Below are 25045 nucleotides of genomic sequence, written 5' to 3' on the forward strand. Positions count from 1 at the left end.
GCTTTAATTAGTCATAACTTATAACCCATTCAAGCGCACCAGGGCTATAAAAACATGAAACACGTGATGTGACATGACCTTTAAAAAGCAGAGAGGCTGGACTGGCAGGTTAACATTTTGAACAATAAAGTGCTGAGTTAACCTGAGCTCACACTTTATTGAGATCTCATTTAGAGGTAGATGAGTTACAGATGTGTTGTACTGTATTGCTTTTTATTGTGACAATAGGCCAATATAAATGCCACAAAATGTACAAAAATGGTTGTATTATAAGTTGTATTATATGTTGGTAAATAATGCCCCTATAATGACTGTTGAGAGCATCAATGCAATGCAGTCAAAGAGATTTAAGAAGCTGGTAACACTTTACAATAAGGTTCATTAGTTAATGCATTTACTAACATGAACTAATCATGAACAACACTTGTACAGCATTTATTAATCATAATTGAACATTAATGCATTATTAACATTTAAGTCCATGCTTGTTAACATTAGTTAATGCACCATGAGTTAACATGAACTAACAATGAACTACTGTATTTTTATTAACTAACGTTTATTAACATGAATAAATACAGTAGTAAATGTATTGTTCATTGTTTGTTCATGTTAGTAAATGCATTACTATACATCAACTAATGAACCTTAAGTGTGACCAAGAAGGTTTTAAATAAGAAAGTATTCTGTTAACATTATGCATAATTAAAGGCAAAATATTAAAAGTAATGGATATTAAAAACAATAATAAAAACATAGACTTTAGCAATTCTTGTTTCATTCACTGTGAAAAATTAAAAGTCTTTTGTATTTTGTGATTTGTAAGTTTTTAATTCATGAGTACGATTTGCATTATAGGATCTTTGTTTTCCTTTTAACAATTTTTGATGTTTAGCAGTATGAAAAGAGTTTAAAGCAATGATACATTGCCAAGGTTGTAAATTACAACACAAAAACCTGGCAATAAGCAGCCAGTAATCAAGCAAAGATCTGAAATTACTATGAATCAGGTTCAAAAATAGTTTAGCTTTTTTACATATATCAAAGTTGTGGCTTAAAGGGCATCTACCACATAAAACATACACTCTAAAACCTAAAAGTAAAGATCACTTAATGAAATAAGTTAATTTAACTTATTAAACTTATAATTTTTTTTTCAAGTTACTTTGACTTAATGGAAAAGTGTTATGGTAACTCATAAACTAATTATATCAAGCAGAACTCAAACCAGAACTCAGAACTTTTTTTTTTTTTTTTTTTTTTTTTTAGTTAATTCTAATGATAGAAGCAATGACAAACCTTTTGAGTAGCTACAGGTATAAAGTTTTTTTGGACTGAACATTGATGAAGACAAATAATATACGTCTATATGACTCAATATGTTTATACATATATACAGTTACAGTACTCGAACCACTTTGTTTTTGTAACTTTAATAGTTTGCTGCAGTCGGTTTCCTCAAACAGTTTTAATTACGTAACTTATCAGGTTTTACAGTTTACTGTTTGCCAGAGTAATTGGCGGTTCATTTCACTGTGGGGTCCCATTATAAATGAAGGATAGTGTAAAAGTCAAAGGTTTTTAAAGGCTTATGAGGATCTCTTTTTATCACTCCATTATTTAGAAAATCACAAGTTTTTGTAAAATAGAATGTATGCAATCAGACAAATCATGTAAGAATATATTCTTCAAAGACATTCAGAATACAGATGAATAAGTGCTACATAGATAAACATGGCTCAATAGAGATAAAATGCTTTCTTTTGAATAGACCTGCAGAGGGAAAAAAAAACTATTTATGAATAGCCAAAAAGCTTTTTAAAAAACATTTATTGACTGCAGTGTCTTGCCTTAAAAGAATAGCTCACCCAAAAATACATTTACTCACCCTCAAGTGTTTCAAAACCTTTAGTAAGAGTTTCTTTTTCCTGTTAAACACACACTTATTTTAAAGATATTTTGAAAAATGTTAGAAACCTGTTAAAAAAGTAAATGGTTACAGGCTTTCGGCATTTTTCAAATGATCTTCTTTTGTGTTCAACAGAAAAAGGAAATTCCAAGAGAAGGAGTAAAATATGCCGTTTTGACTGCATTTATTTAATCAAAAATACAGTACAAATTGTAAAATTGTGAAATGTTATTACATTATAAAAGAACTGTTCAAAGTAGTTTATAATTTAATTTAATTCATTAATTATTGATTTTAAAAATTATTTTTATCTTCATTACTCCAGTCTTTAGAGTTGCATGATCCTTAACAAACCACTGTAATATTAATAATAATAATAATAATAATTTTAATAATATTAATATTATAGAGTGATTTATTAAGGATCATGTATTATAGTATTTTTTTTTAGAAAATTATTCTGTTCATCAAGGTGACATTTATTAAATGTAAAAAAAAGTTAAATATTTGTTAAAATTTTAAATAACTGCTTTCTTATTGTATGTAGTTTCAAATGAAATTATTACTCCAGTCATCATTGCTTTTACCAATATTTAATAATAATAAATAATATTTATTATTGTTATTATTATTAATGGTAAAAGCAATGATGACTGGAGTAATAATTTCATTTGTTTTTTAAACATTTAATAAATGTCACCTTGATGAACAGAATAATTTTCTAAAAAAAATAAAAATAAAAAAAAACTGACCCCAAACTTTTGACTGGTAGTGTATATATAGACACAAACACACACCAGCAGCTCAGCAGGGTGACTTCAGGTCAGTAGCAGGGAAAGATTATGCAGACCCCCAGATACTGAACACTTTCTACACAGGCACTATTTAAAGCATCCCATCAGGTAGGATTACGGCCTGGCATGAGAGCAGATCTACTCAGCATGCAGGAAACGTGCGGACAGTCAGCTGAGCGTTTGACTTGAGATATAGTACTGAACTATGCAGATGTCTAGGAATCAATGAAGGTCACTGCAATCCAAACAAAAGCCCATTCTCTCTACTGTAGTGAGGAAAATGGTACCTCTTCCTTTGGGCCAAAATATAAATCAAGTAGAGCTGCACCCTTTAGGCCACCCATATCTTTAATGAGAAGACTGGTGGCCACACGCAAACCATGACTTTATTCGTTATATAAATGCTTAGTATACACAAATGGCTGTTATTCTTTCAGTAAGTCTATGTTTTAGATTTGATATACAGCATTATCATGTAAACATATTCCTCTGACAGAGCTCCAAGGTAGAAAAAGCATATAATAATGAATAAAAAATAATACTTGTCATACATTATAAGCCGAACAAATTACACAATATAAAATAAATCTAATTAAAATGTTTAAGAAAATACATTTAATAAACCTAAAATAAAGATACATAAACAATTTGTTATTGTAAAAACACATAAGAATGTGTAGCATAATATAAATACTAATTTACCTTATTATTTATTTATTTATTTTTCTAAACCAACTCTGGCACGAAAGCTTTGTAATTTTTGGGATTATGCTGAGCCCTAGTGGCCAAATGTGGACAAGGCACTTCATTTTAACTTTCCATAACTATTTTCCACAGTCCAAACAGCAAAAGGATGTTGTTGATGACCATTTTTAGTTCTCAACCTACAGTATTTAAAAAAAAAAAAAAAAAAAAAAAAAACTGTTAAAAAGTGTATTTTAGATGACTACTATGCTAAAACTGTGAGGTGGAATGCATTGAATACACAGACACTATTTAGGACTGAACAAGATTTTTAAAACAACAAACTAAAACAGTACTTTTTTTTGACTAGTTATACACTGCAACTATTGTAAAAAGAAAGAAAAGAAGAACATTCTACACAAACGCGTTTTATGAAAACATAAATGGCAGCTTAATGCTTTTCATAATCATACATTATTTAAAGAACACAACATATAATTGGTTTGTCACCAGTGTTATCTACGTTTTTTAAATATTAACAGCTTTTATAAAACAACATTTCCTGGTTATTTTCAGCACATTTAGTTAGAGTTAAAGAAAACAAAATAATGATACTGTAACAGATATGAAGCTTGTTTTATTTGTTTTATTAAAAGTGTGATTTAGTGATACAAGTTAATTTCATTACCATATACAGTATGTGCAATAACAATGAAAATATTTGAAATGATGAATGTGTATTTATGCATTCCTTAATCATAAATCTTGTGTGTAGTAGAATACAAGGGATGTAAAGTTATTTCTTGTCACATGTGACATAGTTTAAGTAATGTTATGGAGAGAACAAAAAACCCAACAACAACAGTATTATTGACGTAATGAATCACCAGTAAGAAACATAATGACATTCAGTGTTACACATAAAAATAAAACACCAATGACATTTTTTCATGTCTGAAGGCTGTTGACTAAATTAAGTAGTCCAATCAATTCATATTCTAGCAACAGAGATCATACCAGCGAGGCCAAAAGCTTCATATAAAATCATGAATAATTTCTGATGGGCCTTTCTTTATAAATCTTTAGGAAACATGAAGAAGAAAGTCAAGTTATGTCATATTATTTGGTTCAAAATAATAGATTTGTGTTAAACCATAACAGCAATGCCATGTTCCAAGGCATCAATACTTTAGTAGACTAATGTGCATAATAGTGTTTGATTTAAATATTTAAAAAAAAAATTGAACCTAAAGATTTAATATTTTTGTTACACTAGGGACAGAAAAACTTTAATTTCTGTGGAATGACCCCAAACCCTGGATCAGTGTCTACAAACCTGCTAGTCCACTCATGCCACCTTGTGGACTTAAACAGGTTACTTTTCTGACAAAAAAATCTTTGTAAACAATAAACAGTGGTCAAACAAGTACAGTATTCACACTTACGATAAAGAAAATATGATAACTAAATTCAGGAATTTGACTTACAGCCGCTTGCTATTTGCTCCTCCAGTAGTTCATGAAACCAAACTCTTTGATTAAACTCACCGGCGATGCATCATCATATCATCATCACGGGAGCGAGCACGTCTAAGCTCCGCCTTCTCCTCAACTTTGTTGACAGCTGCGGAGACGCGCCAGATCATTCTCTCGCAGCATCTTTCTAAACAACATGACTGGACTAAACGGACAGAGAATGGACGCAAACGTCGTTGTTCTAGGCACTGACAATGTTGGTAAATCTGGTGAGTTTATTAACTAGCAATAAGTTTATAACATGCATGCGTTTCTCTTTTTTGTTCTGCTTTTCTCACATAAGTAACGTTTATGATTGCAACTTTTGTTTTGCAGCTCTCATTGTCCGGTTCCTGACTCGCAGATTTATTGGGGAATATGGTGATATCGGTAAGTAGTTCATTCATTGGCTTATTTATAAGTTTTGTTATGTTTCTTTCTTAATGTTTCACAAACCTGTTTTCTCTGTAGAATCGTTTTACACTCACAATATTGTTGTGGATGGACGAGAGCAAACTCTGAATATATGGGATGCGCCGTATTCACAGGTGAGTAATGTTTCAGAACCTATTTGTATATTTAACAAGTAATAGTAACGAAAGGTATAATAGTAATAATAAATAAATATTATTTAGAAGAAAAATAATAACAGCATAAACCAGTCTAAAATGCTGGTTCACTATCTCGGCCGTGTTGGCTGGTTTTAAGCTGACACATAAAATTTCTGTAGTGAATATATTAAATACTCTGGTTTAAATGCTGAACGAATACCCAGTGTTTGTCTTATCAACAGCTGTAGCTCAGCATAAAAGTTTAGTTTGATCTTTTTTTCATGTATAAAATGCTCTTTATTGAATAACATTACACCATTTGAAATATTGAATTAACACCCAGTGGTTGTCTTTTCAGCAGGACCCATCCTTCGAGACTCTGCTGTGTGAGAAAAGACTTCAGTGGGCGGACGGTTTGGTGCTGGTCTACAGCATTTGTGACAGAGCCAGTTTCAACACTGTCTCCAGACTCGTTCATACAATAAAAACCACCAAAGACTTTCTGGGCTTTGAGAAGATGCCCATAGTTATAGTAGGAAACAAGAGAGACCTGCACCATCGCCGTACAGTGCTTAGTGAGGAGGGCCGGCTGCTTGCACTCTCAGCGGATTGTCAGTTTTATGAGGTCTCGGCTGCTGAGAACTACCACAGCGTTCTCATGGTTTTCCATGGGCTGGTGGATCGTATCAGAGAATCCAGAGTGTCTGTGAAGAAGTTAGCAGGCATTAAGGGAATTGTGAAGAGCATGTCTGCAGTGTTTGCCCGCAGGCGAACAGATTCACTGTGAAGCTGATGGGAGTTCTGGAAATAAAGCCTATTAGGTCTGATATGACCTATTTTAGACCCACTGAGAGAGATGAACCCTGCTCTCGTTCAGGACCTCTCATGTAACTACAGCTGGACCTTCCGCTTGGGCACTTAAGAGGTTGCCCTAACATGTCTGCCAAGGTGATGGCTTCCACTGAGAACATGTTGAATATAGGGAGCTGTCAAGAAAAGTGAAAGTCCATTGTCTGGGGAGAAATAGGAGAAATAAGTGTTTTAGGGTGTGTTCACACTTGGCAAGCTTGGCAATGTGGTTTTCATAAGAGTTTGAAATCTTTAATGTGACCACAGCTAGACCCTCTGTATGAGCAACTAAGGCTGCATTTACAAAAATGCAAGTGTTATCTTATATGGAGTCTTAGACTGAAAATGCTCCTTGTCCATACTGGTGTTTTTATACGTTTAAAAAACAAAAACATGTCCACACTATAAAATAGAAAAAACAAATGATACAGTGCTCAGCATATATACAGTAAGTACACCCCTCACAATTTATATTTTAAATACATATTTTTAATAGGATGCTATACAATATTATACTTGTGCATATGCATTAGATTAGTCAGTACTGAGGCAAAATCTGGAGCTTAGCTAACAAAATAACTTATGACAACGGTCCAAAAACTAGTACACCCAAATTTATGTTACAGAAAAATAATAAATACGAATTTAAAAAAGAGGAAAAATCAAGTGAAGCAAAATAATAATAATAAAAAAATGAAATGATGTAGGTTGTAATTTTTGTTTTAAATATTCATCAAAGGCGGCAAAAAATACAAATTTATTAAATGAAAAAAGCTTACACAAAGCGCTTGTAATTTTTGTTTTGCAATATTTAGCTTGAATTAAATTGTATTATCTTTCAATTTTTTAAATATGTTTGGTGACTAAAATATTATTTTAATAAATGTTTTTGTTTAATAAATCTGTTTTGTTTAAGTGCATCAAAATACATTGCCTATATTGACTGAGAAATGGATTTTAAAATGGGGTGTACATAATTATGCTGAGCACTGTATGCATACATAGCACTGATAGCCTTTGTTTTTCAAAAGTTAGCATTTTAGTCAGTCTACATTGAAAAGGAACACCAGTGTAAACTGGTTCCAGAATAAAACAGGGTCTACAATTATTTTTAAGACATTTCACTAGTAAGTTTGCTAAGGTTATAGCTTCTATTGACAACTTGTTGAAATGGAAGAGTTAAATGGTGCAAGTTCTGTCACAAAAAATACATATTAATAGCCTTATGCATTAAAATGAAAAGTAAACCAGTATTAAATGTACCATTTTTTTCATGGTCTGGTCCAAAATAAGTCAAGAGAACTTATCAACAAGTGTGAATTCACCCTTAATTTCCTTTGCTTAAAATAAGCATGAACAATGTCAGTGCTTCTGCAAATAATGGAAACAGAAAGTAAACATGATAGTGATTTTGGTAGTCTAGTGGTAAACTGCTGATGCGCTGTGGTCTAAAAATATGAGTAGACGTAAAACAACATTGTCTCTCACTACATTCAAATACAGAAGTCTCTCACAGTATCAGGTATTGTCATCCAAGAAGCTGTTATCAGTTCAAGGCTGACTTGCAGTTTAATTTCAATAGACTGGTTGGTGATTGTGTCTGTGTGCATTCAGATAACAGCAGAGGATGTGTTTTTCCCAAGCTGCTTCTTTTCTGAAACTGCAAGTGTTTTCTAAGAAAAAAACAACAACAACACAAACATGTATGCTAATGAATGAAGACTTTTCTTAAATGTCATTGTACAGTGTAAAGTTACCATCAGTTGATGAATATGCTGTCTTTGTAATTAATACAAAAATTGCCAAAGTATGTAAACGTTAGTTTGAAAGACTTCAAATAAAAGGTTAAAGTGAAACAAATGCAATATATATGTGTGTTAACTTGTCAATATATATATATATATATATATATATATATATATATATATATATATATATATATATATATATATATATATATATTAAACACAATCTTACATGTACATCATAAGTATTTTATACATTTCAATCAGATCTTTGTGCCACACTGTTTGTATAAATTAATAATGATTTGTATTAGCATATATAGAAATGAAATACTGTCATACACTATTTCATCAATACTTATGCTGCAAATGTTTTCCTGGGTTACAGAAGTTAGATTTGCATAAAGTGTCAAAACATTTTTAAATAGAAGCTTAAAAATATTGTCTCGAGACAATTCTCATGGCAAATTCATAAGAATTGATTTTTATGTTTAGATGATGGACCTCTTAAATATTTCTTTTTTTTTCAATGAATGAGAGTGTAACATTTTTTATAGATTACCCATTAATTCCCCAAATTGTAAAAAATAAAACTTGGTGGGAAAACGCATATAATCCGCTTTTTAATACAACAAATACTACCTAAAAGTAACCAAACTTGGCTGCACAGTCTTGCAGTTTGTATAGTCACAAATAAGAGATTTGTATAATTTTATACTATTATTTAAACTTCTCTAGCATTCATTACCTCAACATTACATTCTTCCTTATTAAGATAATTGTCACACTACAATTTATAAAATCTCTTTAAAAGTTAGTTTTCTTTTTGTGTGTTACTCTTCAAAGACTTGAGGTCAGTACTTTGTTTTGAAAAGAAATACTTTTCAGCAAGCATGCATTAAATTGATGTGAAAGTGAAATTGATGTAAAATTAAAAGTGAAAAAAAAAATTCTCAAAGAATCTTGAAAAAAATATTTATCACAAAAATATCAAACAATTCTAAATTATATTAACTAATGTAGTGTAATATATATATATATATATATATATATATATATATATATATACACATATATACATATACATATATATATATATATATATATATATATATATATATATATATATATATATATATATATATATATATATATATATATATATATATAGCATTTATTACAGTAAAATTAATACAAAAAAATTACAGTAAAAATCTCAATGTTCAATGCTGAATAAACTAAACTGCAGGCCCCATTGTTCTTTATCCATCACGGGACAATATTTACATTTTTTTTTTTCCAAAATTAGAGCCAAATAAATTACTAAATAAACAGAAATTTACATTAAATTCAAAATGACAATCTCTGCCATAAATATTCACCCCATCATTCTCCCTCTATTGTCAGATGGGACGGTGGGCCAAATCAAAAGTTATCATGCTTAGGCCAACGTTGGCCCTTTGGGGATCTCTGTTCTATAGGATTTTTATTTCACACTGGAATAATCATGCTAAATCATGCTGAAAATTTCGATTAGCATTTTTTTTTTTTGCAATTTTATATTCTTCATTTATAAAATCTTACAGACCTTAGATTATAGAGATATCAAGTGATTTATGAATACAGCAAACTTAATTGCAAACTCACAATTCAGAGGCACCATATAAAGTACCTGGACCACAAAACCATTTTATGTTGCACGAGAAATTGGCAAGAATACATTGCATGGCTTAAAATGATTGATTAGGTCAAACACCATTAGATTATCAAGTAATTATCATATTACATGAAGACATCTGATGAATGTTCCACTGTGAATATAACAAAACCTAGATTAGTAATATGCATTGCTAAGAAATTAGACAACTGTGAAGTCAATTTTCTCAATATTTTGATTTGTTAAATCCTCAAATTCCAAATACCTCAAACAAATATTGTCCTATCCTAACAAACTATACGCCAATGTAAAGCTTATTATTCAGCTTTCAGAGGATGTATGAATCTCAATTTTAATAAAGGACACCATCTATTAATATTTCTAAAAGATTCTATGGTGCTATGGTCACATCATTTCTGTAAATGTAGGTACTGTTGACTTTAACGTCTGGTAAAAGTGATGATGTACTGCACTGCCAGAACTCATAACAATCCTAACCCGGACATGACTTTTTAAACAAACACTCACAGCAGGCAGAAAACTGTCTCTCTCCTCTCTAGTCTCACTCAAATTAATGGTGGCACTCATGTTGTTTTGAACAGTGCGAATATATGAAGAGGAGGAAGAGATTTGGCTGTGATCTGTCAGATTCTTCTTCCTACTGGCTCTGTGGTTGGAGACTTCTTATTACTTCCACCAAGAACTACTCTGTGCTGCATAGGAATCTGCTTCATGAGCTTCTTCTTCAGTTGACGGGTCTCCTCCGAAATATCCATAGGTTCTGTAACCTTAAGAGGCTGTTTCTCAGAGTTGTCATTGCGACTGTGAATTATGTTTCCTACATTGGATTCCAGCACCAGGAAGCCACACAGACATTCCTCTGCGCCATCTTTTTCAGCCGGTTGGGAACCTCCTTCTGTCTTGGATAGTCGCCTAGGAATCTGTTATGAAAGAAAACAAAGCCATTCTTTAGTCTGCCACATGTGAAGGCTCTCAAAGGTAGCAGTGATTATGAAATTTGCCAGTCAAGAACTAATGTTCATTCACACAAATACACATGCCATAGTATGCTTCAAACAAAAAGAGCTTTATAAAATACAAAATCAGGCCAAAATTGAATTAAATTGGAATTTGGATCAGATTGTCAAAGTGAACTTTCTGGAAAAGTTTGTTTATTTTGGTAAACCTTTGAATCTTCATTGGTCTGTGTTGATTATGTAATATGGAGGTGTGGCTTTGAGGCTCTCCCTGCAATGACATCAATTTCAAGCAGTTTTATTTTGTCCAAAACAGTTCATTTTGGAATTTAAAACAGATTTTCAATGCAATTTGGTTGATAATCAAGTAGTTTATGTGATGATTATCATGTATTAGCTATGTGTAACAGTATAATTACCTTAAAGTACGTTTGCCTTAATGTAATGTTAATGATGTCTCTTAATGAAATAACTGTTAAATTAATAAATGTTTACAGTTTTTATTAATATTTTGGATGAATATTTTATGAATATATTTTTCTTTATTACAAAACATAAACAATAGCATAAAACTGAGAAATACAGTACTTACAATTTTATCATTACAAACATCAACAGAGAATAAAAACAAAAAATGCATACAATTAAAGGGGACTTATAAATAACAAGACATTTGTATAAGAAAATGGTTCCAAAATCGCATACATCCTTTTAAAATGTCTTTTAGAGTTTCAATATAATGCTTAAGATCAATTTTAAACAAATAACCATTGGACCATTTTTGTTTGTGTACATGGTACTTCCCACATACAATCATTAAATTAATAAACAAGTTTTGCTCCAAAGTTTTATTATTATTTTTGTATGTCAAAAAATATCTTTACAAGAAAATTTCATTTTTAATTTTGTAAGTTTAAATACAAGATATTCAACAACAAACCAAAACATGTGGGTATATGTGCATTCAAAAAGTAGGTGTTTTATCGATTCTTCCTTTAATTGATAAACAGTACATGCTGATTCAATGGGTCTTAAAAATAACAACTTGATCACTGGATAGATTAAATGAATTAGTTTACATGTCACTTCTTTAACTTTATTGGTGAGACAGTATTTACTCTGTAAGTTCCAAACTTGTTTCCATTCAGTCTGCTCAAATAAGGAATTCCAAAAAGGTTTGCATTTAGTCAAAAATATGGTTCTGCACAAAGTCGTAGATTAGCTTTTGATATTGATAGGGACCTAGTTTGACATTGTAAAATTTTTATTTACATTTAAAATGTAAAGTTAAAGGAATGTCTGACAAAAAGGTAGTTTAATAAAGACTTCTGTTTACTGAGGGCTTATTTATGCATAATTACCACCGCCTCTAAACACATTTTTTCAAGTATAATATTGTCATTTCTGCACTGTAAACTAAAAGATGGCTATAAATGTCCATTTTCTTTTCTTTCTCTGAGTGTGCAAACAGAGCAGAATATGTTCTATTTCACACTAAAAAAACGTGAAAAATAAATAAATAAATACTTTATATATATAAAATACTATAAAATATAATATTTTTATAGTACATATACAATATTTATAGTAATAAAAACAACATTAAATTAAGCAAAAGTATGGTGCAAAAGTAAATTGACATGATTTGTTTTTAATAAATAATGAATGCAGACTTCTGGAAAGAGGGAGGCATATGACACAATAACCATTTCATCTCGATTGTTGTTTTTGCCTAATCGTTGTAGAGGCCAAAATCGTAACAAATTTGTCATTAATTGCACATCTATGGTTACTATTATGGTGGACTTTTAGTGAACTTGACTTCAAGTGACTGAAACTCTTCTTTGAATTGTACAAAGTAAGTCTGACTGGACAAGTATTATTAAAAGTTTTATTTTGGAGGCTATTGAATTATTGGAGCACTGTAAAACCCAACAGTCAACTTTATTAAAAGAAATGAGTGTAGTTAACTCAAAATTTACAGAAAGTTAATTCTACTTATTTGAAAAGAGTTTTGAACTCAGTGTTGAAGGTATTGAGTTAATTACCTCATTATTTTAACTCAAATTAAGTTCACAGTACTCATTTGGATTAGTTTTTGAATCTATATGGTTTGTTACAATAGGTTTCCTCAAACAGTTTGAGTTACCTTAACTTTTTGGGTTTTGCAGTCTGGTGACATTTTGATAATCTGTGGATATTGGTGGGAACACGTCCCCTCCGTCCATTCTAATTCTAGACTCTTGGTTTTGCATAACTTTAAAATGTAAAAGTTATTAAATGTATTGTCTCTAATTTTCACACCATTGGTTGGTATGTAAAATATTGGATTTAGAGCACATATTACCAGATAAGAGCTTCATATTTTGGAGTATGATGGCCACCATTATTTTCAATGACATCAAACAGCTGCACCACTACTGGTGCCCTATCTGTTTCTATTATCAATTAATCAAAAATGAGAATACAAAATACCACATTGTGCAGATTTTGTTCGTAATTTTCAGATGAACAACCCCAAAAAGAGAAGTGACATAAATCTTCATGCAGTTTTTCTATTGATAAGAAAATAAAAAAGGATGAGAAGATAGCTGATGACTTTTAAAGTCAGTGTGAAATCAAAACTCTAAGTTAAGACCAACATCTCCTTGATTAAAAAAATTAATCCAGCACAATGTGGCATCAAATCAGTATTTTGCTTTCCACGTTGAGTCAAAATAGCTGCTGGCAGCACCAGAGGCTCACCAAGTGCATCCGTTTGATATCACACACTGCACACCTAAAATAATGGCAGCTCCAATAGTCCAGACTAAATTAGATTTTTTTTAAACAATTTAAATTTCATATGAATGTTATATAAGCCATACAAGTCTTCGTGCAAATGCTACTCTTTAAACAGCTTCCCATTAACACTTTTTATGAAACCAAGCTTATGCAATTAAAAGACTTGACAGTGCTTCCTTCAATATAACACTGTAAACCTATTAGTTGTGGAATTACCAGCGGCCCCTGAAAACAGCACCAGAAAGGCACAAGTCACACAATATCTCCTTGTATGTGGACAGATATCCAGCTGCTGGAGGGCAGAGTAACTTTGGTGCCAGACCTATTGGAGTCTACTCCTTTTGTCTGGCTATTTTATGGGATCTCAAACAGTCCCAGGCCAGGGGTTAATTAGGGAGGGATGTGTCAGTCTGTGGCCAATTACAACTCTTTGTCACATTCCCTGACCTCCACTGCCTCCTCTACTGTGACTGATCTCTGAGCTACAGTAAGGGCTTATAGGATTCATCTCATTTAATGGATAGTTCATCTAAAAATGAAATCAACTCATTGCTTACTCATGTGTGTGTCGTCTGAATGTCAAGGTAAATTAAATCAGGAATAAACCAAACAAACAAACAAGAAAAAAAATCTGAATGCAAAAACAAAATAAAACTTAGCAAATAATTGTGCCAAAGCATCAGAAAGACAAGGTATAGGCAATTTTCTGGCACAAGAAGCTAAACAAACCACACAAAACTCACGAATCACAGATGAGGGGAAAAGATTAGGAAAATATTAAAGGTAGTAAAACTAATTGGAAAAATTATGGGACAAAAACAGCAACATCAGCAAAATAATGAATAAATGATCAGCAAATGATCATAACAGAGAATGTTCTGGAAGAAAAATGGGAAAAACAAAACAAAATTGTAGTTTAGCAACTGTGTTATTTTGCATGGCACAGGGGCTGAATGGCATGGACCTGGTTAAAGCCCTGCATTTGAGCCCAAGCCTGTCAGGGCCTGACTTTTATATGCCCCTAGGGCTGGGCTTTAGGCCAATTATCACGTCATAGGTAGCACGCATTTCGGGCTTTGGGCCTGCTTTAGAAAAAAAATGTCAAAAAATGTTTAATGAGATCTAATGCGTGCGGTCCAGAAACACCAGTGATGCCTTGCATATAGAAATTTCCTGCCACGTACAATGGAGAACATAAAGAGAAAAATTGCCAATAGCGATCTTAAAACTATGAAAAAGGAAAGACAAACTTCTGGTCAACTTTTCAAATAGTGACAACTTTTAATCATGAGCCAACTGGTATGCACAATGCACAACTTGTTGTAAGTTAAATAAACTCACTGTGGACATCATAGCGCTTGGATATCGATGTCACTTAAAAACTAAAACTTACATTTAACAAAAAAACAAACAAACAAAAAACTCCAAACATTTCTCTAAATTTTTCTGATAAAAAAAAAAAAACATCAATTTTCTAATATATACAAATCTGGTCTATTTTAATGGCTTTAACAGTATAAGAATAGTATGAGAAAAAAATAACAGCTTCAGGTTGGACTCGGGCCAAAGGTTTTGATGAGCAGTTGCACAAGGGGACGGCTACAGCATGTGCGTCTCGGGCCACACTGTAATCCCGAATAAGTTGACAAAACTCAAAAAATTTGAGGTAATCAGTTACGTCAAATTTTTTAAGTTATGAAATTATCTATTTTAAGTAAACAGAAACATTAAGTTTTGAGTTTGTTGTACTCATGCAAGACACTTCACCTAACTTAAAATACCCAAGTTACTCAGCTTATACGTTTTAATTGCAATTAACTTAATTGTTTTAATTTTTCCAAACTTTAAATACTTAGTCACCCAGCTCATACATTTTAATACCAATTAACTTAATTGCTTTAATTTCTTTCAACTTTAAATACTTAAATCACCCAGCTCATACATTTTAATAGCAATTAACTTATTTTTAATTATTTATCTCACCTTTACATACTTAGTCACCCAGCTCATACATTTTGATAGCATTTTTTTTAAATAAACTTCTCCATCGTCAGTTTCACAAATAAAATTAGCCATTATTTTAATCTTTAAACCCCATAAATCTGTCAAAATAAATCTGTAATTTAAAACACACAGACAATACCATTTTAGACATTTATTTTTAAAGAAAAAATGTCCAACAGTACTTTCAAATTTGTCTCCTATGCAATTACAAATGTCTTAAAATGATAAAAACTATTAGACATAAAGAGATTGAAAATGAACACTATTCTAAAATTAATAAAAATTACCCACAATGTAAATATGATATCAGACATAAGAGCCTCAAGAAAAAACAACTATAAGTTTGATAAAATTTAATAATACATTAATAAGTGTAAAACTTAGTCTTAAGGCATTCGTTAAAAAAATAATAAGTGCACATTCTGTGAAGTGACTCGTTTAGTGTAAACTACACAGAAACTGTATATATATATATATATATATATATATATATATATATATATATATATATATATATATATATATATATATATATATATATATCGTTAAAGAATTATTCGCCCCCATTTATTTTTTTCCCCAATTTCTGTTTAACGGAGAGCAGATTATAAATATATATATATATATATATATATATATATATATATATATATATTCAGTCTTGGTTGAACTATGATTCTGTCATTTACTTATTCCAAACATGTTTGAGTTTCTTTCTTCTGTTGAACACTTAAAAGGTTATTTTTGACCAAAAAAAAAAAAAAAAGCTGAGACCTGTAACCACCGATTTCCACAGTATTTGTTTTCCTATTAGAAAGTCAGTGGTTACAGGTTGTCAGCTTTACTTAACTTTTGTGTTCAACAGAAGCAAGAAATTCAAGCAGGTTTGGGACAAGTGAAGAGTTAGTAAATGACAGAATTTTATATTTGGACAAACTATCCCTATATATAATAAAATGCATACTTACCAATTAAAGGTAAATAAATGTTTTGAAGTTACTACCCCAGAGACAGTCTTTATTAAGTAAAAAAAAAAAAAAAGCTCTACATTAACTCATTCTTTAAGGTTTCCATGCTACGAGACTTTTTATTTTCCATCATCCATGCCAAGCAAAACTTTTTGCACAAGTTCAAAGTCCTTTACTATATATTATGTGAAGAGCATACATTAATCCATACAAGACAAGAAAGGTCTGGAAGTGTGCTGTGGGTGGTGTCCAATTCATTCTTCAGGACAACAGAGACCCTCAGTGAATGCAGGGCCAATAAAGCATCTTCAGTCAGCAGGATTATCAATCTAAAAATATAATTCAAGGATATTAATGTAAGGACAGTATCACAATGACTGAGCCAATATTATATGATTCATCAACTATTCGTGATTACAAATATGTTATTAAGTAAAAGTTTTCAAAACTTTCATCTTTTCATTAAACATGCCTAATTGTGAAAAGAATGAATGAAGTCTTACCAGGGTGTTCCTAAAGAATCTTAAGTCACGCTCACGCAGCAAGACCAAAAGACCTCTGATAACAGTAGTCCGTCATGAACTGACATCATGCAGTTCCTGGAAATCAAGAATCAATTTTTTAAAAATTAAAAAAAAAAAAAAAAATTCAAATTATATTTTAATGTATACTTTAACACGTGACCTCAAACATACCTGCTCATCATAAACCTTTAAAAGATTAGCCAGGGAATCTGCTGTCTTGCCAGTTTTGGATGCTGTTTGCCTTAAAATTGTCATCAAATGAAATAGGTGGTGGTCCAGTTGTGCAAAGAATTTGTGGGGAAAATTCTCATTTGTAACATGTTGGTACTCTGCAAACAGCAAAAAGAAACAAGAGAGAATTTCATAAAACAAACCCACACCACAAAATATACAATTCTAGAAAAAATGTATTAATATTATTATTATGTTTCTATTCTATTTCCTATATGTATCTATTTTTTACCTCAGATGAAAATCAGGTGTTGATCAGATGTTGAAAGCAGGATCTTCATGTTGTAAACTGAACTCAAGGTCTAGCTGAAGTTTCACTTTCCTTGCTGCAAAAGTATCATTGATAAATACACTGTAATATTTATTTTATCTGGATATGCCAGTCATAGTAGTTCAAAATAAATATTTTACCCACCTTTCACATGCCTCCATTTAAGAACCTATCTGTAGTCAGCAACACCCGACCTTCAATTCTGTATGTACACAAAGTCACAGTGTCATTTAGCTGAGAGTAGTACAGTTGCATGATGTCTAACGTTAACCTCCAAAATGGTTAGCAATAGAGCTGATTATCATGTTAGTTGCTTTGATTCGATGAACACAGATTTAATTTAAACAGTATTGAAATTTCTAAAACAGAATAGGACGACAAAGAAATTTAAGGCCTGATTTTAAAAGCTAGAAATAACAAAACGTACCTTATTGTCTAATGATGTAAAAATATATAGACTAAAATATTTATATTTTTAAGATATAAATATATTTTAAGCTACAAAATTTGCACATCAGAAAACTATGTCTTGTTTACCACGTCTTAAATATTATGTTTTGTTATTATTTTATTTAATAACATAATTTTATATTAATGTTTTATAGATATGCATACTTTGTTTTTTAGGCTGTTTATATTCTCTCCAGAGTAGACATTTTTAAAAAATAGATTGAAAAAAAAAAACTTTTATCATACCTTTAAAATACATTTGACCTAAATGACATTTAAACTCATTTAACTGATCGCATTAATCAGGTAATCATTGATATGCAGAGATGTCGTCTTAAGCGCGAGGAAATATTAAGTGTTGATCAGTGCTGGTGATTGAGGTAAAGTTAGTTTTATATTTACACATTCAGACTTTCTCCTTAATAATATAATTTCAGAAAGGTAATTTTTGCATATTCTTAATGGTGAAATCATATTAGCAGCCAATGACTTTTAAAGTACAACATTGTTCAGTCAAAAAAAATAGTGCATTTAGTGTAATATTGTTTTCATGTCATACTTGCATGTGATTTCAGAACGAATAGACAAAGTACCATGGTAAACTATTTATGGAGCGAGTCACAAGTTGTTACTAAATGAATGTATGAATATAAAACCAACTTTACCTCAATGTGGTAGTGTAAATTGAAGCTCTGCTCTGTACCTGCTCAGGTGAGGAGCGCAGCTTAAATGTTCTCCGTCAGGCTATCCTCATACATGGATCAGCAAGCAACAAGCTGCGTGTGACAGAGTTAAGTTTTGAGACTACGTTTTTGCGCGTCATCAGAAAATACCGTTTAGTGTTTAGGCGGAGATCATTTGAGTTATGATTAACGTTACGTTTCTTGCGCCTTTCGTTTCCGAAGTGCCTACAGATCGCGAAGATAATACCACATTCACATACTGGATGGATTTCAGCGCAGCGCCATGACATGCGGTTGTGAGAGCGCACGTCTCCATGACAACTTCAGCACAGGCTGAGAAAAGGCATACTCGCGCCAAGATTTAAATTTTTTTGAAAAACGTAATCTGCCGATTTTAAATATTTTTGTCTTTATCACACTCTGTTAAAATTCAGAGTTAACACATTACAACTAACGCTAACGTTGCACTGATTCTAACTTTTTAAACAGTAATGTTAACGTTAGTTAGCAACAAGTGAGGCTAAACATGTTTTCTGTAATGTACGACATGTAAACGCACCCTGATTAACTCTACATTACATTGAACTGTTACTGTGATTATATTAATTAAAACATACATTTAATATTTCTTGGATTTGTAAATATTTTACTTACTGTAGTGTGAAGCGATGCCGATCCGCCATCTTGAAAAAAACAAATGAAGCATGAGCACGTACGTGAACCTGGATGACGTCAGACGCAAAATCACTGGGCTGACAGCATTTAAGTTGAGACATTTTGTATAGATTAAACCCAGCAGAATTGTTCACCTTACTTGAAAGATTAAATTTTTTCAAACTCAAAAATAAGAAAAAGTTCTAAATACTCATCAAGGTTAATTAAGATAAACGAATTTTAATGATTTAAGTTAATAGAACTCAATTCAATTAATTAGTTACAGCATTAGGGTTTACAGTGCAGGGCAGGGCTACACTAAAAGAAAATGATGCCTGCAAAATCATTGCAAACGTGTTAAACGTGTTGAATTTCCTTCATTCATTTATTCATTCATTCATTCATTCATTCATTCATTCATTCATTCATTCATTCATTCATTTTCTTTTTGGCTGAGTCTCTTAATTAATCTGGGGTTGCAACAGCGGAATGAACCACCAAATAATCCAGCTTATGTTTTATGCAGCAGATACCCTTCCAGCTGCAACCCATCACTAGCTACGTTTCCATCCACCTACTTTATTTTTAATTTGGATATGTGCATAAAAATATGGTTGATGGATATGCTATATATTTTGAAAATTCACATAAAAAACATATCACATAAATCAGTAGGATTAACTTTTTATTCAATGAGAAATTATGCACATAAACTACGATGGAAAAAAAATTCAGCATGCACATTAAAAAGGTCATGTGATTTTGTTATAAGAAATCATGTGATGATCAAAATGTGTAAATGGACAAACCAGCAGGCTGAGCACACTGAAAACTTCTGCAATGTTGTTTTGGTCATTCTGAAATGCCTTAACTATCTTATTATTAGTGTTATTATAGTACTATTGAGCTCCAGAATTGAGAGCGTCTGTGCTCCACGTCTCATGCCTTCAAGCGCCACAGTGAATTCACTGCGTGTCAGGATTGTCTTCTGAAGCCTTGTTTATACTTCTGCGTCAAGTGATAAGTGTGACCCATGGCGCATGTCTTGCACGTTGTTCTGCATGCTGTTTGTGTTTCTCTGCAATAACACTTCCGAAACACTCGCAGCCAGAAGGTTTTTATGTTTCTCAGTGTCGAGTTTCTTTGCTGATGTTTTGTGTTTTCTGAACACTTCTTAGGGCGCTCTCACACTTTGCTATCTGAACCGTGACCAGACCTGTTTCCTGGATCGTTTAAGAAGTGTGAGTGCGCAGAATCGGGCTCACTTGGCGCGGTTTACTTGGGCTTTAACGTGGTACAATTGTAGTGCAAAACGCGCCAAAGCCCGAAACTGAAAGTGAGACGTGACTTTTAAAGGACTGTTTCATATGGATTTATTAATCAATCTTACTGTTCAATGAACGCAAACTGCCGTAGCTTATAAAATATGCAAACCCCTTACTGCCTGACAGCTGCACACCTTCAGCAAACCTCCTCATTCCTGCAGCACGAGGGCTTTATGATTGTTTATGAGCGTCAAAAGTGGCGGATCTGTTCGACGAAATATCTGACTGCATGTCACCGCATCCCTAAGGACTGTTTGGCGAAATATTTGACTGCATGTCACTGCATATCAAACGATTGAAACAATATAACTAGAGAAATCTCCATTGTGCAGCGACCTGCTTGCTGTGAGGCGATCGTGCTACCCCCTGCACCACCGTGACTTGCTTTTGTTTAAATTTAGCCCAAATAAATACTTTATAACCACTTAACTTAAAAAAAAAAAGAAGAAATCATCTTTGGATAACTTTTTTTTCAGTGTTGAGCTTAGATTTAAGGCCTGTGCAGGGCTCTACATCTGGTACAGAAATTAGAAAAACAAACAAAACAGAACTTGCAAACATGCACAAATAAACATAAAAAAAACAGAGCCTCCAGACACAAAAACAAAGCAAAATTACAGACTTGGCAAAAGATTATAGAACAGCAATTGAACGCCAAGGTTGTGGCACAGAAATGAAAAAAGAAAGGCCAAAGAAAGTTTTCGTGCAGTTTTCCGAAGCCAGACAAGAGCACCTTATCTACATCTAAAAACATGAAGAAACGTGTGGCTTTGGCTCTCCACTTTTAACACTGTTCTGCTATCAAAGATCTTCCACTCCTGATTTTCCACTCAGTTAAACTCAAGCAGAGCCTTAAAAAACATGCAGACACAAGAGTCAACATATCTCTTCCTCGCACTGCTACTGATAAGCCTGTGAGCAAAAACAAAAACAAAGAAACTCTCAGACAAAACAACCTAGCTATCCATACAGTGATAAGATCATTGGTGAGACGTGACTTACTTTCACAGTCTATACAAATTTTACAAACATTATTATGTGTAACAAGGCAATGACCTGTTCCAAAAATGCTCTGTATGTGTTTACAAAGAACTTTCATGCAAAATTCATTCACTTGACGAGCATATTACATAAGTAGATTATTAGATTGATGTAGTTGCATTCATTGGCTTTTGTTATATCATGGACGTCATCTTCCAGCTGCTTTCTGGGTATTGTGATATAATCATCTCTGTGCCCAGTTCTGTCTTCACACATGGGATGTCTGTACTCGTAGTCTGTGGTTAATTACAATTTCAGACCATGTTTCTTAGAAACAAGCAGTGGGGTTTGTCCAACTGGTGGATGGATGTCTTCCAGCAAGACGCGCCTGCTGTTTTTCAAGGAATCCAAGAGTAATATGGCAAGAAGAAAAATAGAGGACTTTTGAATGATTCATTATTTTTCTCATCTGGTATACACATTGCAACATTATTAACCAAGGAAGCAGATGTTTAATTACATCCTGATGATCTGCTGCAAGGATACTTGGCATATTGTGAGAAAGTTTTGCAGACTAAAATCATTGATTAAAGAGTCAGAGAAGAAAATCATGCTATTAGTGACACTGGTATCCATAAGGTGAACTGCAACCATTTGTGGTGGCTCCAGATAAATCAGAGACTAAACAAAAGGATAACGAGTGAGGCAATGTATTGTAAACATTATAATGTTAACACATAAATCTTTCGCAAATCTATCTATCTATCTATCTATCTATCTATCTATCTATCTATCTATCTATCTATCTATCTATCTATCTATCTATCTATCTATCTATCTATCTATCTATCTATCTATCTATCTATCTATCTATCCATCCATCCATCCATCCATCCATCCATCCATCCATCCATCCATCCATCCATCCATCCATCCATCCATCCATCCATCCATCCATCCATCCATCCATCCATCTATCTATCTATCTATCTATCTATCTATCATCAGAACAAAGCCGGTCTATTGTCTAGCACAGAGCGTGTTAGTTGTCTGCCTCGCTTACACACTGCTTAATACACACAAGATATAAATCCATATCTTTGCATATGAAAAAGAATTAAAATATTGAGGATATATATATATATATATATATATATATATATATATATATATATATAGGATATAATAAGGATATATAGGATATAAATATAAAGTATTAAAATATTACAAAACTTATTATAAAGACCACTGCCTTCATGCCTTCTTCATCTCGGGAGGCTTTTTTAGTTCATTAATGACTATTTGCTTTTGTATAATGTTACTATTATTAGCAGTATTATTATATGTGATGTATATTATATCATTATATGGATATTTATATTTGTTTTATTAAAAACAAGCTTAGATTTGCCCACCTGTCAAGTTTTAGACCATATGGGCCATAGCATGTGTATTGAGATATAACTCAGGTTTTTGAACACACTTCGTTATTATTGTTCATTTGCTGGAAATTAGAACTAAATTTTGAAATAGTTTTGAAACAAATCTTTGCGCTTAACAAACAAAATTCATTATTTATAGGCTAATTAATGTCTGTGCGTGTTTCCCTATCCACAAGAGAGAAAGTGAAAGTTTATAATTTATCTCTCATATTTTCTTGCTAGTGAAATGCTCAGTTTGTCCAATTATACTTACTTTACGTCATGTAAATAGCAAATGCGCTATGGCGTGACACACCTGACTCCTAGAGGGAATGGGAGATGAAACTCTGATTGGTTTATTCTCAAAACACACCTATAACTCATTAAGAAAATAAACTCAACACCTTTTAGACCATGCGCTACGGCCCAAAGCGGATTTTTCTGTCCTTATATTAGCAAAAGTGGATTCTGATATGCCCCTAATGCGTTTGCGCCCTGTGCTTTGCACATGGATTGTCAAAATAGAGCCCTATGTCTTTTCTAGAGTTCACACAAGTTCATTTATTTCCAATAGAGATGCGCACCTTTCCAAGGGATGGGTTGCAGCTGGAAGGGCATACGCTGCGAAAAACATATGCTGGATAATTTGGCGGTTCATTCTACTGTAGCGACCCCAGATTAATAAAGAGACTAAGCCAAAAAGAAAATGAATGAATGAATGAATGAATGAATGAATGAAATGCGTGCCTTCCAAAATTCATTCATGAATGAATGAATGAATGAATGAAATGCATGCCTTCCAGAAGTACGCGGTTGAATGAATGTTGCAAGCATATCGTAAGTCACGTCATTAGAACTGACCGATCAGCTTCATGCTTTGTATGGAATATACACGTTTCGGTAGACTAATTATCTTAGACAAAAACAGAATACCCAAACACTGCAGTGCTTTGTAATTTTCTCCATAAATAAAACTTATATCAGAGTGACAGCAATGATTTGTCAGCTTGTCATCTTTTGAGAAAAAAGGTTGATGGTCGCCTAGCAATCTATGAACCACCGCCCCTTCCCCTTCTGGTCCGCGGTAACGTTTTCAAGAGTTGACTGTTCCACGGTGATAAAAAAAGTTGGGGACCGATGCCTTAACACACCTCTTTTTTCAAACTAGCATGCACACGGGCACACAAATGGACTCAAATGCATTTGCAATTTAAACAATGTTGCACAAGACGCTGCACCAGGTATACACCGAGCCCACTGTCTGTGTGATCATGTGAATAATGGTACACAAACTGTGTAACAGTCAGGTCTTTATTTGTACTTGTAGAGATGTATTAATGTACTACTTATTGCATAAAACTTTATATCATTTCAAAATTGTAAAAAGCCTATTGATAAAACATTTAAAAATCATAAGCTGTAAGGATAGAGATTTGAAAGTTAGTTAACTGTAAAGTTAAAGCTTCAACATAACATTTGTCTATACAGTAAGTTACACAAGGCATTTGTGAGCATTAGAAAATGAAACTTAAACCAGCATGAGAATTTAGAGTTAATTCAATTAATTTGATCATAGTCTCTCTCAAGCCTCTCTGAGCTTGATCAGATTTGAGTTTATTTTTATCCTTACAACAGTACGCAAGAACTTATCTATACAGTTGCCTCATGACAGTTCTTTATGTAAACAGGACACACATTCTTGCAGTGAGAACAACTAGGTTATATCTAGGGGAAAAATCTAGCCCATAACAAGCAGCTGATTTATTACTTTGATAAGCTTGTCAAATCAAATGATGAAAAATATCTTCAAGAAGCAAACAGAAGACTTTAATTTAAGACATATCTAAATGTGTTCTTGCTACAGAATGTGTCTCATCCACCAATGAAATGAATTACAGAAAATGCCATTCATCAAACCATTATGGGTGTTTAAAAGAAGGCATGCACTTCTGAAAATATTTTGAAGAATGTAGTATGAACTAGATTTATGGTTGGGCTGTTAGGAGGTCAGGAACTCTGCTTTTCCCGAATAACATCTGTCAATATTTGTCAAGCCACCAAAATAAGAT

The 25045-nt window shown here is 32.5% G+C and overlaps 2 protein-coding genes and 2 long non-coding RNA genes across 15 annotated transcripts in view; 1 reads left to right on the top strand and 3 right to left on the bottom strand.

Annotated features, from left to right (window-relative positions):
- The window catches only part of LOC141378836 (uncharacterized), a 45789-nt gene extending 40867 nt beyond the window's left edge, over positions 1-4922 (bottom strand). For all 3 annotated transcript variants that reach the window (XR_015515000.1, XR_015515002.1, XR_015515001.1), the window contains exon 1: positions 4875-4922. This is a non-coding gene — a long non-coding RNA (uncharacterized LOC141378836). The remainder of the gene's footprint in view (positions 1-4874) is intronic.
- A 136-nt stretch (positions 4923-5058) lies between these two features.
- si:dkeyp-59c12.1 lies at positions 5059-6239 on the top strand. Its single transcript, NM_001044330.1, has 4 exons — positions 5059-5131; positions 5238-5291; positions 5373-5449; positions 5811-6239. Exons 1-4 carry the CDS (start codon positions 5059-5061, stop codon positions 6237-6239), a joined length of 633 nt encoding a protein of 210 aa, NP_001037795.1.
- A 3436-nt stretch (positions 6240-9675) lies between these two features.
- Positions 9676-25045, bottom strand: part of plin1 (perilipin 1) — a 102035-nt gene continuing 86665 nt past the window's right edge. For all 6 annotated transcript variants that reach the window (XM_087293180.1, XM_087293178.1, XM_087293182.1 and 3 more), the window contains one exon: positions 9676-10644. In XM_087293180.1, the coding sequence (XP_087149306.1) occupies positions 10348-10644 (297 nt within the window). In that variant the 3' untranslated portion in view covers positions 9676-10347. The remainder of the gene's footprint in view (positions 10645-25045) is intronic.
- LOC147839740 (uncharacterized) lies at positions 16526-19301 on the bottom strand. 5 transcript variants are annotated; one of them, XR_015515496.1, is made up of 7 exons: positions 19250-19301; positions 18616-18688; positions 17607-17664; positions 17424-17517; positions 17132-17289; positions 16940-17035; positions 16526-16765 (listed from the first exon to the last, which is right to left on the bottom strand). It is a non-coding gene; the product is annotated as an uncharacterized LOC147839740 (long non-coding RNA). The 5 variants fall into 5 exon arrangements; XR_015515498.1 differs by having other exon boundaries at positions 18578-18688; XR_015515494.1 differs by lacking the exon at positions 18616-18688.

The sequence above is a fragment of the Danio rerio genome, chromosome 18 (assembly GCF_052040795.2).
Source record: "Danio rerio strain M-AB ecotype USA chromosome 18, GRCz13ab, whole genome shotgun sequence".
Lineage (NCBI taxonomy): Eukaryota > Metazoa > Chordata > Actinopteri > Cypriniformes > Danionidae > Danio > Danio rerio.

Bases quoted from the DNA above. Each gene is read 5' to 3' on its own strand.
- si:dkeyp-59c12.1 (NM_001044330.1), top strand. From the start codon at position 5,059: ATGACTGGACTAAACGGACAGAGAATGGACGCAAACGTCGTTGTTCTA. The intron at 5,132-5,237 runs GTGAGTTTATTA...TTTGTTTTGCAG, and splicing joins TGACAATGTTGGTAAATCTG to CTCTCATTGTCCGGTTCCTG. The intron at 5,450-5,810 runs GTGAGTAATGTT...TTGTCTTTTCAG, and splicing joins GGGATGCGCCGTATTCACAG to CAGGACCCATCCTTCGAGAC.